Source organism: Anolis sagrei, chromosome 3 (assembly GCF_037176765.1).
Source record: "Anolis sagrei isolate rAnoSag1 chromosome 3, rAnoSag1.mat, whole genome shotgun sequence".
In the NCBI taxonomy this organism is placed as follows: domain Eukaryota; kingdom Metazoa; phylum Chordata; class Lepidosauria; order Squamata; family Dactyloidae; genus Anolis; species Anolis sagrei.
The window spans coordinates 274,296,635-274,314,096 of NC_090023.1; the positions used below are offsets into that span (position 1 = coordinate 274,296,635).

Below are 17,462 nucleotides of genomic sequence, written 5' to 3' on the forward strand. Positions count from 1 at the left end.
CCCCACAAGACGGAAGAGAGAGGCAGGCAGTTTCCTCTTGAGGAGGTGGTGATGGGCTTCCATCCTCAGAGGAAGGGGCTGCTGGGAGAAGTCCCTGCCTCATCTGGGCAACGTGGTTTGTATTGTATTGTGGTGTCTATCTGGATGAGGACGAACAAGCTGAAGATCAATCCCGACAAGACAGAGGTCCTCCTGGTCGATCGTAAGCCAGATCGGGGTATAGGGTGGCAACCTGTGCTTGACGGGGTTACACTCCCCCTAAAGCCTCAGGTCCGCAGCTTGGGAGTTCTCCTGGATTCATCGCTCACGCTTGAGGCTCAGGCGTCGGCGGTGGCCGGGAGGGCCTTTGCACAACTGAGACTTGTGCGCCAGCTGCGACCGTACCTCGCTAAGGCTGATCTGGCCAGGGTGGTCCATGCCTTAGTCACCTCTAGACTGGATTACTGCAATGCGCTCTACGTGGGGCTGCCCTTAAAAACGGCTCGGAAACTCCAATTGGTCCAGCGGGCAGCGGCCAGAATGTTAACTGGGGCCCATTACAGAGAGAGGTCAACCCTCCTGTTTAAAGAGCTCCACTGGCTGCCGTTTATCTTCCAAGCCCAATTTAAGGTGCAGGTGCTTACCTACAAAGCCCTGAACGGTTTGGGACCACCCTACCTGCGTGACCGCATCGTTGTCTATGAACCCACACGCTCACTCCGGTCATCTGGAGAGGCCCTGCTCGTGATTCCGCCCACGTCACAAGCGCGTTTGGTGGGGACGCGGGACAGGGCCTTCTCCGTGGTGGCCCCCCGCCTCTGGAACGCCCTCCCGAAAGACCTCAGACAAGCCCCTACACTGGCAGTCTTCAGAAAGAACCTTAAAACCTGGCTGTTCAAATGTGCCTTCTCAGACTAGAAACCCCAGTTCCAAATCCCAGAAGCACTTGAGTCAGTTCCAAGACCACCGCACACTGCACACCGCACCTATATTTAATCCCATATCCCTCCGACACATCAGCACTTTTAATCCTGTACCCCTACTCCGGCCGGCTCAGTTTTTAATAATGTCTTGCTGTATTGCTATTGTATTTGTTTTCTGCTTAACTGTTTTTATTTGCTATGTATTGTATTGTTGTATTGTGTGGGCTTCGGCCTGTTGTAAGCCGCATCGAATCCTTCGGGAGATGCTAGCGGGGTACAAATAAAGTTATAATAATAATAATAATAATAATAATAATAATAATAATTGGTAAGATGTGGGGAGTAGGAGAGGGCATGGAAATGGGCGTTAAGGGCCTTTGTAGACATATTACCACCATCTTTCATAGCCATCTGATACAAAAAAGTTTTTTATGTTGTTAAAAGGGAATAAAAACCAGAAGAATAAAAAAGCAATGATTGAATGTACAATAATCCATGACCAAACTCTGCATGAAATGCCCTCAGGAGCACTTTATTTTACCTGTTCATGCAAGCAAACCCTACCCTGCCTTATCCCCCGGATCCCTTCTCCTGATACATTACATTGCCCTCTCACCCAATGTTTTAAATTTTAGTCGTGTCAATTGGCCCTGCCCACTCTGATCAATCTTCTGTGTTTTAATATTTTGATTTTATATTGTTGCTCTGATTATTTATATTTGTTTTTGTATCTTGTGTTATTTTTATTTTCTTATTTTCTGTTGTGTTCTTGTGTTATATTGTTTACTGTATTGCTGGGCATGGCCTCATGTAAGCCACCCCGAGTCCCCTTGGGGAGATGGTGGTGGCGGGGTATAAATAAAGTATTATTATTATTATTATTATTATTATTATTATTCATATTATTTATAAAGTGTACTGAAGCAAAGAAAGTTGAGAAATGCAAACCAGAAAGCCCTGCCTAGGACTCCCTTCCCTGCCACTGCTCTCATCTTCCTAACCCAAAAATCTATATTTCTGGTCTTGTGTCTCCTTTCATCTGGTAGATTAGCTTTTTGGGATCCCTTGGCCATTGCTGGGGAGCCTCTTATTCTTGTCCCTCGCTCCCCTTTGCCTGCCTTGCTTCTTGTTCTTACATCTCTGGAATACTAACCTGTTCTTATGAATGTAAAACCCCAATGTTTTTATGGGAACCCCCGCCTTGTCAAGGGATGGAAGACCAACCCATGGAGGTCGCAGGGCCTTTGCTTGGGCCTCTGGCTCTGCTTGCCTTGGCAGAGAGGAGGGGGTTCCTAGGGAGGTGCAAACATGTGGGAGGGGGTCCAAGGCTGGGAGGCCACTCCACACACACACACACACACACACACACACACATTTACAGAGCCAGGTGTTCCTCTGGAGGGAGGAGGCCTAATCCCCTAATTGCAACTAATCCCCCTAATTGCAGGGTGCGGAGGACAGAGGCCTTTCCTCTCACCTGACTGCCTCCAGCTGCCCTCACAGGTGAGACATAGGTGAGGCTGGCTTGCTTTGGGGGGGGGGGGAGACAGAAGAGGGCCCAAAGGGTGGCCTTGGGGAGGGGGAGGTCTTGGGCAGAGATGGGTGCTACCCACAGTCAGACCTAGGGATCCCCACTCCTTCTGCCAGCCAAGACCACCCACCCCTTCCACAACTTGCATTAGAAGAACGGCTGAGACAAGAAGCCATTGCCCGGTGTCCTCAGAACCCTTCGGAAGGAACATCTATGGACCGTGATATATTACACCATAGTGCAATACTAGATCATCAGGATGAGGGGATGGGAGGGGGCTTGTTGGGTGGGGGGAGTTCCATTTGTCAGGGGGCCCCTATCAAGGCAATGATGGGAAGGGGGAGATACAGGAAAGGGAGATTTAATCAATCAATTTGGCTAATTCGGGAAAAAACTTTAAAAATTCCAAAATGTTCTCCTGACATAGTAAATCAGTGTACCAAGGATGACGGCTCCTCCAGGTTCAGGGTGGTGCTGGTGAACGCCAGGTCTGTCAATGGAAAAACAGCAACCACCCAGGATTTAATCCTGGATGAAAAGGCAGATCCGGCGTGCATTACAGAGACTTGGTTGGATGAGTCTGGAGAGTTAATCTTACCCAGCTTTGTTCACCACTTTACGCCGTGCAGCATCAGCTGAGATCTGGGGGGCGGGGAGGCGGGGTTGCAGTAGTCTATAAAGACACTATCTCCCTGATCAGGTGCCCCATCCCACAGTCAACCTTATTTGAATGTGTCCACCTGAGGTTAGGAGACCGGGACAGATTACGAATTCTGTTAGTGTACCGACCACCCCGCTGCACTACAATCTCCCTACCTGAGCTAGCAGGGGTAGTCTCGGGCCTGGCATTGGAGTCCAGGCGGCTCTTAGTGCTGGGGGACTTCAATGTCCAGCAAGCATGAAACAAGCTGTTATAAAACCGCTGTTGAAAAAACAATCACTGGACCCCACTCAATTCGTCAATGATTGGCCAGTTTCCAATCTCCCCTATTTCGGCAAAGTCCTGGAATGTGTGGTTGCCTCGCAACTCCAGGAATTCTTAGTAGACACTGATTTTCTAGATCCGGCATAGTCTGGCTTTAGGCCGGGACATGGTACTGAGATAGCCTTGGTCACCTTAGTAGATGATCTTTGCTGGGAGCTGGACAGGGGGAGTGTGTCCCTGTTAGTTCTGCTGGACCTCTCATTGGCCTTCGATACCGTCGACCACGGTATCCTTCTGGGACGCGTCATGGGAATGGGCCTTGGAGATACTGTCTTGCAGTGGCTTCAGTCCTTCCTTGAGGGTCGTTCCCAGAAGGTGTAGTTAGGGGACTCCTGCTCAGCCCCACAGCCATTGTACTGTGGGTTCCCGCAGGGCTCAGTACTGTCCCCTATGTTATCCAGCATATACATGAAGTCGTTGGCGGAGATCATCCAGAGTTTTGGGGTACAGTGTCATCTGTATGCAGATGATGCCCAACTCTGTCACTCCTTCCCACCTGCTACTAAGGAGGCTGTTCAAGTCCTGAACCGGTGCTTGGCCACTGTAACGGACTGGATGAGGGCAAACAAATTGAAACTAAATCCAGACAATACAGAGGTACTCCTGGTCAGTTGTAAGGCCGAACAGGACATAGGGTTACAGCCTGTGCTTGACGAGGTTACACTTCCCCTGAAGGTTCAGGTTCACAGCTTGGGAGTAATCCTGGACTCATCACTGAGCCTGGAACCCCAGGTCACAGCGGTGGCCAGGAGAGCTTTTGCACAGTTAAAGCTTGTGCACCAGCTGCACCCGTACCTTGTGAAGTCTGACTTGGCCATGATGGTCCATGCTCTGGTTACATCCCGTATTGATTACTGCTATGCTCTCTACATGGAGTAGCCTCTGAAGACTGCCCGGAAGCGGCAATTAGTCCAACGTTCAGCAGCCAGATTACTAACAGGAGCGGGGTACAGGAAGTGCACAACTCCTTTGTTGCGCCAGCTCCACTGGCTGTCAATTAGCTTCCAAGCACAATGCAAAGTGCTGGTGTTAACCTACAAAACCCTATACTGTTCCAGCCCGGTTTACCTGTCTGAATGTATTCTCCCCTATGAACCATCAAGACAATTAAGATCTTCTGGTGGGGCCCTGCTCTCAGTCCTGCCACTTTTGCAATCGTGTCTGGTGGGAACAAGAGACAGCGCCTTTTCTGTGGTGGCCCCTCAGCTATGGAACTCTCTCCCGATTGAGATCAGATCTGCCCCCTCCCTCCTGTCCTTCAGGAGGCTGGTGAAATCCTGGCTATGGAAGGAAGCATTACCAGGATAATGGTTGAAACTGGCTACAGAACAAAGTTGTTGACCACACATACGGACTGAGTTGGACATGATTTTATCTTGGCGATTTGGCTTATTTGTAATTTGAATCTATATGTATTTTAACTTGTTATTATATGTTGTTTTTAGATTATACTATTGGCATTGAATCCTTGTTGTAAGCCGGTCTCAATCCCTCTATGGAGGTTGAGAAGATCGGGATATAAAAGTTTTAAATAAATAAATACAAATCAGGAGCACAAGGAAGAGGAGGTGGCCTTGCAGAGGGGACACCAGGTGTGCTTTCCTTTCTGCCTTTTGCTGGCATCCCTTTTCTATATGCATGCCTCTTTGGCCTTCTGTGCTGCCAACACAGCTCACTGGTGAAGACGATGCCCTTGATTCAGGGGCTCCTGATGACCGAGTGACCGCTGCCCTAAAGGAGAGCGTACTGCTGAACAGTGGAGGCCAGCCAGAGGCACAAGAGGGCAGGGGCAGCTTGGCCACCAAGAGGTCTCTTTGCACGGGGTAGAGCGTGGCTACTTCAATCAGTAAATAGCAGAGAGATGGGTGAGTTAGCAAGAAGAACGGGACAGCATGCTCCAAAAAGAGGAAATGGCTGCACATTTCTTCTCGTCAAGCCTCCCCTCTCAGGTTTGCCTTGTGTCAAAAGGTCTCAGGCTGCCTGTGATGTGCCATACTGGGGTCCCAGATGAGATGGTGCTTTTGCTGAGGGAACTGGGACAGAAATCAGGCTGTGTTTGCTTAAAGGGTTTTACAGCGGCCTAAAAGTCCCAAGGGAGTTTGGCCTTAGTCACAAAGGTTGCCTGTTTCCTCTCTGAGCAGCTCTGCTCCTCTTCCTTCCGCACTCTTCCTTCTCTCTCTTTTCTTCTTCCCTCGAGTCCCAGTTCCCCTCACTCTCCCTCTCTGGAGGAAGGCAAAGGTGCTTTATTTAACTCTGAAAGTAAGACACGTCAGGTTCTGAGGATCTTCCAAGGCGTTCATTTATTATTATTATTATTATTATTATTATTATTATTATTATTATGATCAGCATCACTGCAATCTCTTGTTTGATCAGTCGCCTTTTAGTGATTGCAATGAGTGCAGGTTCCTTAACGGTGCTGGGAGACAATCAGAAAGGAGAGGAAGGAAAGCATGGCTCTGAGGTGATGGGAGCCACTTCTTGAAAGCAGAGCTCAGAGGAAAAGCAATCTCCGGGAAACCCCCCCCCCCCCCCCCACCTTTGCCTGGACTTTAGGAAACTTCCTTTGGTTGGACTGCAAGCCCCGCGTTTGGCTGAAGGCAGTGCTTGCCAAGGTGTCCGAAACAGAGTGGAGAGGCCTGCTCTCCCCTGCCCGGGGCAAGTGGGCTGTACGTCTTCCTTACCTGTGGGGCACGCTCTGAGCAACTGGGGCCCACCCTCAGCGCTTGCCAGGCCCCTGGGGCTTCACATGGGGCCACTCTCCAGCCAATTCAAGAGAGATATTGCCAAGCTGGAATGTGTCCAGAGGAGAGCGACTAAAATGATAAAAGGTCTGGAGAACAAGCCCTATGAGGAGCGGCTTAAGGAGCTGGGCATGTTTAGCCTGAAGAAGAGAAGGCTGAGAGGAGACATGATGAGGGCCATGTGTAAATATGTGAGAGGAAGCCACAGGGAGGAGGGAGCAAGCTTGTTTTCTGCTTCCCTGGAGACTAGGGTCTGGAGAACAAGCCCTATGAGGAGCGGCTTAAGGAGCTGGGCATGTTTAGCCTGAAGAAGAGAAGGCAGAGAGGAGATATGATGATAGCCATGTATAAATATGTGAGAGGAAGCCACAGGGAGGAGGGAGCAAGCTTGTTTTCTGCTTCCTTGGAGACTAGGACGCAATGGAGCAATGGCTTCAAACTACAAGAGAGGAGATTCCACCTGAACATGAGGAAGAACTTCCTGACTGTGAGAGCCGTTCAGCAGTGGAAATCTGCTTCTTTGGAGGCTTTTAAGCAGAGGCTGGATGGCCATCTGTCAGGGGTGATTTGAATGCAATATTCCTGCTTCTTGGCAGAATGGGGTTGGACTGGATGATGGCCAAGGAGGTCTCTTCCCATTCTAGGATTCTATGATTCTATGATTCTTGGCTTTGGGTCTTGAAATCCCAGGGTCTGAGGTCTTCCTGATTCGGCAAAGACCACCCAATGGATACAGCTGAGGGTGGGGTTGGGGGGCAGGAGGGGGATGAGTCACTGCTTGACCAGTTAGGAAATGCTCAGCTGGGGCCTGTCTGGTCTGCAAAGGGGTCACTGGGGGATCGCCCTCATGCAAGGGGCACATTCCTTTCTGCCGGGATTAGAGCTCCTATGTCCCCCCATATTTGTTTGGAAGCCTGGCTGGGAGTTGGGTGAGGTCATGGCCCCACGTGCCCCCACCCTCCTCCCCTCCCCCTCCCTAGGCTAATTTGCATAGAGCCAGTCGGTCAGCAGGGAGGGCAGGTGGGTCACAGCCTGCAAGCGCAGCCACCAGCGGGGCTCCATGGGGTTGTAGCGGGCGTAGGGCAGCCGGGCGAGGAGGGCATCCGTGATGTCGTCCAAGACAGGGCTGAGGTCGCTCAGGCCGCTGCGGACAAAGGCCTTCATTCGGGCCACCTGCTGCTGGAAGGAGGCCTCCCCATAGTCGGCGCGGACGCCTTCGCTGGCCCGGCCCCACATCTCCTGGGCCGCGGCCTCCACGCCCTCCTCCGTGAAGATGCCGGTGGCCGCGATGTAGTTGCTGGGCTCCACGGCCACCACGGCCACCCCCCAGGGGCGCATCTCCTGGCGCAGGCAGTCGGTGAAGGCCTCCAGGCCAAACTTGGAGATGCAGTAGGAGGAGCGCAGTGGACTGGCCACCCGGCCCAGCGCACTGGTCAAGTTGACCACCCGGCCTGCAAAGAGAGACACAGAAGGGGGTACATATTGCAGGGAGGGGGCAACATCCCTGCCCCATGTTACCCAGTGAAAGGACCACGGGAGGCAGGTGAGGTCCAGGTGAGAACCCAGTTGAGTCTTTGCAAAACTCATTGGAGGAACCTTTCACGGTGGGTTGTGTCTTGTTGGGGGTCTTTCGGTCCAAGGACACTTTGGGAGAGAAGGTCCCCATTTGGCACAGGCAGAGGAGCCTCTCCCACCCTGTTGCCCCCTCCCTTCCCATCCATACCTTTGGCCCTGCGGACGAGGGGCAGGAAGGCCTTGGTCACACGAATGGCGCCCCACAGGTTGACCTCTGCCACCTCCCGGTACCCGTCCAGGTTAGTGAATTCCACCTCCCCAAAGGAGGTCACGCCAGCGTTGTTCACCAGGCCCCACAGACCTGAGGGCAGAGAGGGGGGGGGCTGAGCCTGGGGTGGGGTCACTGCAAACCCCTCCCTCTCCCCAGAGCCCCTCAAGGCACACGCACCTGGAGGCAGGACTCACCTTGCTGGGGCTCCTCCAGGCTCTCCTGCACGAGGCTCAGAGCCCGGTCCACCTCCTCCTGGCGGCAGATGTCCAGCTGCAGAACCCGCAGGCGCTCGGACCGCAGGCTGGCCAAGGCTCGGGCGCCGTCTCCCCCTTGGTCCTGGGCAAGAGGAGGGGGAGGAGGAGGAAAGGCCTTGGCCCATGATCCCCTTGACCACTCAGGGGTCAAGCGCCCTTTGGCCCCAGGCCCCTCAGGCAGGGGAGAGGAGGGTGAACAACAGGGCTGCATGGGCACCACTTCCATCCCAGGAGAAGCATTGTGGCCACTGGCCTTTGGATCCTGGGATCTGTGGTTGGTGCCTTGAATGCCCCTTTTGGAGACATATTTCCCCCCCCCCCCCCCGGTGAGACTTCCAACCCTTCCTGCAGGAGGGAAGAGAGGCAAGGCTGTGGCCCCCAGGGAGTGGGGGGTTCCCCCTTTGACCCCCAAAGACCGCCATCTCGGGGGGGGGGAGGGCTTCTCTCTCTGCTCCTGCCAAAGGGAAGGGGTTTGATCCCTGCCCATTCGGGGCCACGCAGAAATGGTACCTGCAGGACCACCATCTTTGCATGAAGGGCTGGGGTGGAGAAAGAAGGTGCCTGGCCTCACCTGCCTGCTCTTCCTGGGGAGGGCTCTCTCTCTCCCTGCAGCCCAGAGGGAGGGGGGGGGGAGAGTGGTGCTATTCTGGCAGAGGGGTCTCAGCCCCTCCCAAGCTCCCTCCAGCCCCTTGCCCACCTGCAGAGAGACTCCCAGGATCCCCAGTCCAGAAGGCACCTGCCTGGCTTAGAAGCTCATGCACCTGTGGGTTTTCCCAGCCATCACTGACTTTTTGGTTAGACCACACCTGGAATATTGTGTCCAGTTCTGGGCACCACAATTCAAGAGATATATTGACAAGCTGGAATGTGTCCAGAGGAGGGCAACTAAAATGATCAAAAGTCTGAAGAACAAGCCCTATGAGGAGCGGCTTAGGGAACTGGGCATGTTTAGCCTGAAGAAGAGAAGGCTGAGAGGAGATATGATAGCCATGGATAAATATGTGAGAGGAAGCCACAGGGAGGAGGAGGAGGGAGCAAGCTTGTTTTCTGCTTCCTTAGAGACTAGGACGCAATGGAACAATGGCTTCAAACTACAAGAGAGGAGATTCCACCTGGACATGAGGAAGAACTTCCTGACTGGGAAAGCCGTTCAGCTGTGGAACTCTCTGCCCCGGAGGGAGTGTGGTGGAGGCTCCTTCTTTGGAGTCTTTTAAGCAGAGGCTGGATGGCCATCTGTCAGGGATGATTTGAATGCAATATTCCTGCTTCTTGGCAGAATGGGGTTGGACTGGATGATGGCCCATGAGGTCTCTTCCAACTCTTTGATTCTAGGATTCTATGATTCTATGCCCCTCGTCCACCTGCAGTCTGGGCTTCTGGGGTCTGGAGAGAATCCCAGGATCCCCAGTTCAGAGGACACCTGCCTGGCCTGGAAGCTCCTGCACCTGTGGGTTTTCCCAGCACCCACTGACTTCTGCCACTTTGCAGGGGGAAGGGATGCTCAGAGGCAGGCATGTAGCCAAGGGTGGGGTGGGGGGCTTGAGGAGCTTCAGCAGCCCCCCCCCCCTGAAATTCTCATGGTGGTCCACGAGAAGGCCTTACTGGTACATTATTGTTATGTTTATTCCTATCATGATCTGATCACTATGCTCAATAGATCCCATATGCATGGGGGTATTGGGGTAACGATACAAAAGGTTGGCTAGGGTAGACCCTCTCTCACTCAGACTCACCCCCCCCCCCAATCAAAATACTGGCTACAGGCCTGCTCAGAGGGGTCTTAGCCAGGCCTGCAGCCCAGGTGGGCGGGTTACCTGAAGTCCTTCTGGGCCTGGGAGGGAGGGGGGAGCTCAGGATGGAAGGCCCCTCCCCGTGCGGGGCACCTGAGGTCCCGTCCCCAAAGGACCTTGGCTGTCTGCCTTCCTTGGAGACGTAAGCCCAAAGGGCTGCCAGGGACCAGAATAGAGCATTGACGCCCAGGAACCTTGGCAGCAAGAATGGCCCCCAGGAGACTGGGTCCACTGCCAGGAGTTAAACTGGGGGCCAGCCACACCCTTTGCTGTGCTGGAGGGAGGGAGGGAGGGAGGGAGAGAGGTAGTAGCATGTAGCAGGATGGAAACATTGGCACCTGGCCAAAGTGGCTGAGTCCTGCTCCGCTCGGGGTCAGCTGAGGGATCATGGGGCCAGGCCTCTCTCCTGCCCTTGGCCTCACCTCTGCTGCTCGGCCACTCACCTGCCCTTGGCCCCGCCCCCAAAGGGCCTTGGCTGCCTGCCTTCCTTGGGGACGTAAGCCCAAAGGGCTGCCAGGGCCCAGAATAGAGCAGTGACGCCCAGGCACCTTGAATGGCCCCCAGGAGCCTGGGAGGGAGGGGTGGGCCCTTGTCGGTCTGGCGGGATGGAAACATTGGCTCCTGGCCAAAGTGGCTGAGTCCTGCTCTGCTCTGGGTCAGCTGAGGGACACGGGGCCAGGCCTCCCTCCTGCCCTTGGCCTCACCTCTGCTGCTCGGCCGCTGGCTCGCTCACCTGCCCTTGGCCCCAGGTGGAGTGTGGCAAGGTAGTCTGGCTGTGCTGGCCCCCCCTCTGGAGCCATGGCCAGGTCAATCTCAGGGTGGTGGGGGAGGGTGGGGGGCCTCAGGCCCTGCCAGGCTCCAAATCAAAGCAGCCCATGCCCCTCCCCTCCCCCCCCTCACCTTGAGCAGGCATCCGGCAAAGACGGTGAAGCCTCTGGAGTGGAGGTGCCTGGCCAGGGCATGGCCAAAGCCCTTGTCGCAGCCGGTGATCAGCACGACTTTCCCTTCGGCCTGGGGGAGGGAAGGGAGGGAAGAAAGGAATGGAGGGGGAAGGAGGGAGGGTCAGGTGGTGGGGTGGGAAGGCTGGAGGGGGCATATATTGGAGGGGGGAGTCTCCCCACTGCAGCCCCCACCCAGGACCCTCAGTGGATGCAGAGCACCCCCCTCCGCAGGTGGGCAGGGGCCACACCCATTTGAAGAGGACAGGCCTTGGCCAGGAAAAGAGGGGCCTCTCCCCACGGGGCTAGGTGGACCCCCACACTCACAAGGCGCCAAGAAGGGTGGCCAGCCTAGGCCACTCAGAAAGGGGGGAGGTTCCCAGAGATGCAGAAACGAGAACTACAAGAGAGGAGATTCCACCTGAACATGAGGCTGGCTGGCCATCTGTCAGGGGTGCTTTGAATGCAATATTCCTGCTTCTTGGCAGAATGGGGTTGGACTGGATGGTGGCCCAGGAGGGCTCTCCCAACTCTTGGATTCTAGGATTCTATGAGGCCGACCACCTTGGGAACGGCCCCTGGGACCCACTCATGGAGGCAAAGGAGAAGTGTCCACTCCCTGCCCCCACATCCTCCTCCCAGCAGTCTTCAGAAGAGGGGAGCTCCTCACACTCCACCGCCCTGTGCATGGTGCCCACAGCCCCCTCCCACAGGGGCTAAAACAGGCCATGTGCACCTTCTCCATACGAGATTTGCCATGGTGCAAATCTCCAAGGGCGGAGGGGTCACAGATGGACTTGCACAGAATGGCCAATGTGCCCCCATGTTTGTGCTTGCTTGCACACCCAGGAACGCTATGGGCACAACTCCATTTCTGCCACCTTGGGCTGTTGGGGTTTGGGGGGGGGCAATTCTTAGCCATGGGGCACGTGTGCCTTTATCCCCCCCCCCCCCCCCCATGGCATCTCCACGCTGGTTCTAGGCCTACAGAGACCTGGCACGAGCGAAGCTCCCACCCCAAAAAGGAACCTTAAAATTGCATTATGGAAGTGTTACAAATCCTATAATCCAAGAGTTGGAAGAGACCTCCTGGGCCATCCTCCAGTCCAACCCCCTTCTGCCAAGAAGCAGGAATATTGCATTCAAATCACCCCTGGCAGACGGCCACCCAGCCTCTGTTTAAAAGCTTCCAAAGAAGGAGCCTCCACCACACTCTGGGGCAGAGAGTTCCACTGCTAAACGGCTCTCACAGTCAGGAAGTTCTTCCTCGTGTTCAGATGGAATCTCCTCTCTTTTAGTTTGAAGCCAGAGACAGGGCCTTTTCTGTGGTGGCCCCTCGGCTATGGAACTCTCTCCCGATTGAGATCAAATCTGCCCCCTCCCTCCTGTCCTTCAGATGGAATCTCCTCTCTTGTAGTTTGAAGCCATTCCTCCATTGCGTCCTAGTCTCCAGGGAAGCAGAAAGGAAGCTTGCTCCCTCCTCCCTGTGGCTTCCTCTCACATATTTATCCATGGCTACCATATCTCCTCTCGGCCTTCTCTTTTTCAGGCTAAACATGCCCAGCTCCTTAAGCCGCTCCTCATAGGGCTTGTTCTCCAGACCTTTGGTCCTTTGAGTCGCCCTCTTCCTCTGGACACATTCCAGCTAGAGTCAATATCTCTCTTGAATGGTGGTGTCCAGAATTGGACACAATATTCCAGATAAAGTGGTCTAACCAAGGCAGAACAGAGCATGGGGAGCAGGACTTCTTCCCTAGATCTAGACACTAGGCTCCTCTTGATGCAGGGCAAAATCTCATTGGCTTTTTTTGCTGCCACATCCCATTCCTGGCTCATGTTTAACTTGTTGTCCACGAGGACTCCAAGATTCCACACGTCCTGCTCTCGAGCCAGGCCTCATCGTCCCCCATTCTGTCTCTTTGCATTTCGTTCTTCCTGCCAAAGTGGAGTATCTTGCATTTGTCCCTGTTGAACTTCATTTTGTTAGTTTTGGCACTTCATCTCTCTAATCTGTCAAGATCCCTTTGAGTCCTGCTCCTGACCTCTGGAGTCTTGGCTCTCCCTCCCAACTTGGTCCCGTCTGCAAACTTGATGGCCAGGAAGGCCAGACTCATGGGCTGTGGCTCGAGAAGGATGTCCCAGCGTGGACCCGACTGAGAGGTTCGAGCCGGTCTGCTTCCAGAGCCAAAGACAATAAATGCGTCCAATGATGGAACTTGAATGGCCCATTAGTTTGCTGATTGATGGAGCTGCACCGGGCCAAAGAGGAGCAGGAGAGTGACCGCAGAACACTCTGATTAAATCCCTGTGTAAAGAAGGGGGGGGGGCGGGAGGCCCTTGCCAAGGGAGCGCATGCCAGCCCTTCAGGGACTTGGAGCCCTGCCCACCCCACACACCCCACCTCTCTCCCCCGAACAGCCAGGAACAGGAAAGGCATGGAAGGTGTGATCCTGATTGCGTGGGATTGAATGGGATGCCCCCCCCCCCCCCGCACTCCTTGGTGTAATTGATAGCACTACACTATGTCATACGATTGGAAAAACAAATCCTTTCTTGGCTTGAAAGTGTTCTTCCTCCTTTAATTGTGCAATCCTCACTTGTTGTTCTCCTCCGGAAACTTAGTGTGCTTGTGTCTGCCACAAAGTTGGTTGCCATGGGTTGAGACTCGGGGGGTGAGAGAGAGGAAGGGGGGGGGGTCCCTTGGAAAACTAAACTGAAAGAAATGTGCTGCAGGGCGATCTCCCTCCCTCCTGCAAAAATAACACAAAGTTTTTGCAGTTTAATAAACATTTTCCGTGTTTGTGTGATAGAAGCAATTGGGAAAGAATGACATGGATAAGCCAGGGACAAACATCATAGTGTTTCCGTGTTTTTGTGATAGCCACAACTAGGAAAGAATGACAAGGATAACCCTGGAACCATAACCACAGTGTGACACGGTGTTGTTGATGACTAGTGCCTGTGTGCCTAGAGACCACCCCCAAGTTATACCCGAGGGAAAGGGTCCTCGACTGAAGCTGTCCACCAGAACTGTGGCCCAGCTGGCTGGCAGTCAGCTGCATTAAGATAACTACTGACCAAAAGGTCATGAGTTCAAAGCCAGCCCGGGCTGGAGTGAGCTTCTGGCCAATTTGTGTAGCTTGTTGTTGACCTTTGCAACCGAAAAGACAATTGCATCTGCCAAGTAGGAAATTTAGGTACCACCTATGTGTGGGGAGGCTAATTTGACAGATTTACGAGGCCATAAAAAATCTCCAGCAAACATGCAAAGAATGAGGAAGTACTTCATCAGTGTCGCAGATGGACGGTGAAGTAACAGCTCCCCCGGTGGCCAGAAAATTGGAATGTTAAATAGCCTCTGAGTGTCTGTCTATACCTGTTATGTCAGCTCCACTGGCTACCAATCCAACTCTGAGCTCAATTCAAAGTGCTGGTCTTGACCTAAAAAACCCTATACAGCTCCAGTCCAGTGTACCTGTCCGAACGTATCTCCTTCTATGTCCCACCTTGGAGTTTAAGATTGCCTGGGGAGGCCCTGCTCTCAGCCCCGCCTTTGTCTCAAACACGCTTGGCGGGGACGAGGGACAGGGCCTTCTCGGTGGTGGCCCCCCACCTGTGGAATTTGCTCCCCGGGAAAATTAGGTCATTGTCATCCCTCCTCACCTTTAGAAAAAAGGTTAAAACGTGGCTGTGGGACCAGGCCTTCGGGCAATCAGGTTAAAGGACCATTGATAATGTTTGACTATGGCATGGAAGAGGATTTGGATAAGTTAAGCGGAGTAATCATCACTAGCTAAACAGCCACCAGGCGGGCCATAGCTAATCAGAGTGCAAGTATACTCTTTTAATCTTTATTTATTAATGTTCATGTTTAATTGTTATATTTGATATTCTGCATTTTATGATGCAGCACTGAATGTTTTCAAAATAAATAAATAAATAAATAATATACGTGTTGTGTGTCTATGGCATTGAATGTTTGCCATGTATGTGTACGTTGTAATCCGCCCTGAGTCCCACGCAGGGTGAGGAGAAGGGCGGAATAGAAATACTGTCAATAAATAAATAAATACCCCAATCCTTGCTTTCACAACAAGCCGAATTTCCTGCCATTCTCATAGAGACAGAACGGGAGGTGGGCACAGGCAGCTTGAGATTAATGCGCCGTTGAATCTGATGTGCAACTGAATTCCCAAAACCCTGAAACCCCAAAAATGCAAAAATGAATGCCATGCACTGTGGCAAGAAGTCCCCCCTTTGCAATAAGGCCAAAAAAAAAAGGTGTGCTTTAGAGTTGCAGTATTTTCTTTTCCCTGCTAGTGCAATTCACCCCTACTTTCATCCCCCGGACCCTCTGCCCAGATGCATGTCATTGCTCTCTCACCCAGCGTTTTTAAACTTTTCATCTTTGCAACCGGCCCTGTCCACTGTGGTCATTTTTTTCTTTTTTGTGTTCAATTATTGCTATTTTATATTGTTTGTTGTGCTTATTTATATTGTTTCTTGTATATTTTAAATATATATTTTACTGTTGTATTCCTATGCTGTAGATTTGTATTGCTGTATTGTGTGGTGGGATATAAATAAAGATGATGATGATGATCAACTACAAGAGAGGAGATTCCACCTGAACATGAGGAAGAACTTCCTGACTGTGAGAGCCGTTCAGCAGTGGAACTCTCTGCCCCGGAGGGAGTGTGGTGGAGGCTCCTTCTTTGGAAGCTTTTAAACAGAGGCTGGATGGCCATCTGTCAGGGGTGATTTGAATGCAATGTTCCTGCTTCTTGGCAGAATGGGGTTGGACTGGATGATGGCCCAGGAGGTCTCTTCCAACTCTAGGATTCTATGTTCAGCAGTGGAACTCTCTGCCCCGGAGGGAGTGTGGTGGAGGCTCCTTCTTTGGAGGCTTTGAAGCAGAGGCTGGATGGCCATCTGTCAGGGGTGCTTTGAATGCAATATTCCTGCTTCTTGGCAGAATGGGGTTGGACTGGAGGATGGCCCAGGAGGTCTCGTCCAACTCTTGGATTCTAGGATTCTATGATGATGATGATGATAGCTTGCTAAGCCTTCCTTCTTCCAAACAACTCTGTTGGAAGGCCAAAGCTTTCAGGAGTGGAAAGGAAAACCCCTTGGGGTGCCCCAAGGAAGGAACCCCCCTTCCTTGCCCTGGTTCCTTGCCAGGGAGTCTTGGGTGCTGTAGTTTTGCAAGGTCTTGAGCAGACCCGGGCCAACCTCGACCCCCTTCCTGGGGAGGGGGGGGGGGTTGTTGGATTCCAACTCTTCCAACTCCCACAATAACTCCTACCAGCTTGCAGGTATGTAGCCAGGGGGGGGGAGCTTGAGGTGCTTCAGCCCCCCCCCCCCCAGAAATTCTCATGGTGGTTCGCGAAAAGGCCTTCCTGGTGCATTATTTAAACTGTTATGTTTATTCACATCATGATCTGATCACCATACTCAATATATCCCATATGCATGATGGGGGTCTTATTGGGGTCATGATACAAAGGGTTTGCTAGGGTAGACCCTCTTTCGCTCAGACTCACCCCCCCCCCGAAACAAACTCAGTTCCACTTCCCCCCCCCCCCCCCAGCCTGCCCTCTCTTCGGAGCTCTTGTGGGAGTTGGAGTCCAGAAACCCTGGAAGAGGAGGAGGAGGGACGCAGCTGTATTGTGAGGGGGGGGGAGAGGGGGGGGGTCAGTGTCCCCTTGCCGGACAGAGCCCCCCCCGCCCCCCCCCCCCAGTGCATTGCAGCGGTGCTGATTGGTCCGGATTGAGTTCCGACGCAGAAAAAGGGAGAGAGAGAGAGAGGATCACAGAATCACAACAGAAGCAGAAGCCTTTATTGCTCTCCATCCCTCCCTGCGTCCCTCTTGGCCGGACTCTGGCCCGGGAGGGGTCAAGGGGTCAACTGGGGGGGGTGAGTCCGGGCAGGGAGGAGGGCAGAGTCCTCTTGGCGCGGATGCGAAGCCGGGATCATTGGTCCAGATGGGTCGAAAGAGAGAGACAGAATGGCCGAATCAGAGCCGAAGAAGCCGAAGCGGGGAGATTCCGTCTGAACATTAGGAAGAACTTCCTGACTGTGAGAGCCGTTCAGCAGTGGAACTCTCTGCCCCGGAGGGAGTGTGGTGGAGGCTCCTTCTTTGGAGGCTTTGAAACAGAGGCTGGGTGGCCATCTGTCAGGGGTGCTTTGAATGCAATATTCCTGCTTCTTGGCAGAATGGGGTTGGACTGGATGATGGCCCAGGAGGTCTCTTCCAACTCTTTGATTCTATGAGGGGAGGGTCAGTGCCTCCTTGCCGGACAGAGCCCCCCCTCCCCTCCGGAGTGCGTGGGAGCGGTGCTGATTGGTTTGGATTGAGTTCCGACGCACAAAGAGGGAGAGAATCACAGAATCACAACAGAAGCAGAAGCCTTTATTGCCCCGGAGCCCCCCTCCCTCCGTCCCTCCGTCCGTCTTGGCCGGACTCTGGCCCGGGGGGGGGGTCAAGGGGTCAACGGGGGGGAGTCAATTCCTGCAGGGAGGAGGGCAGGA

At 53.3% G+C, this 17,462-nt stretch overlaps 1 protein-coding gene across 1 annotated transcript in view; it reads right to left on the reverse strand.

Moving 5' to 3' along the window:
- Positions 1-6,705: 6,705 nt before the first annotated feature.
- Positions 6,706-17,462, reverse strand: part of LOC132770169 (D-beta-hydroxybutyrate dehydrogenase, mitochondrial-like) — a 17,386-nt gene continuing 6,629 nt past the window's right edge. The window contains exons 2-5 of the mRNA XM_067466292.1: positions 10,893-11,003; positions 8,143-8,284; positions 7,886-8,038; positions 6,706-7,613 (exon numbers count right to left, since the gene is read on the reverse strand). Of these exons, the coding sequence (XP_067322393.1) occupies positions 7,144-7,613; positions 7,886-8,038; positions 8,143-8,284; positions 10,893-11,003 (876 nt within the window). The 3' untranslated portion in view covers positions 6,706-7,143. The remainder of the gene's footprint in view (positions 7,614-7,885; positions 8,039-8,142; positions 8,285-10,892; positions 11,004-17,462) is intronic.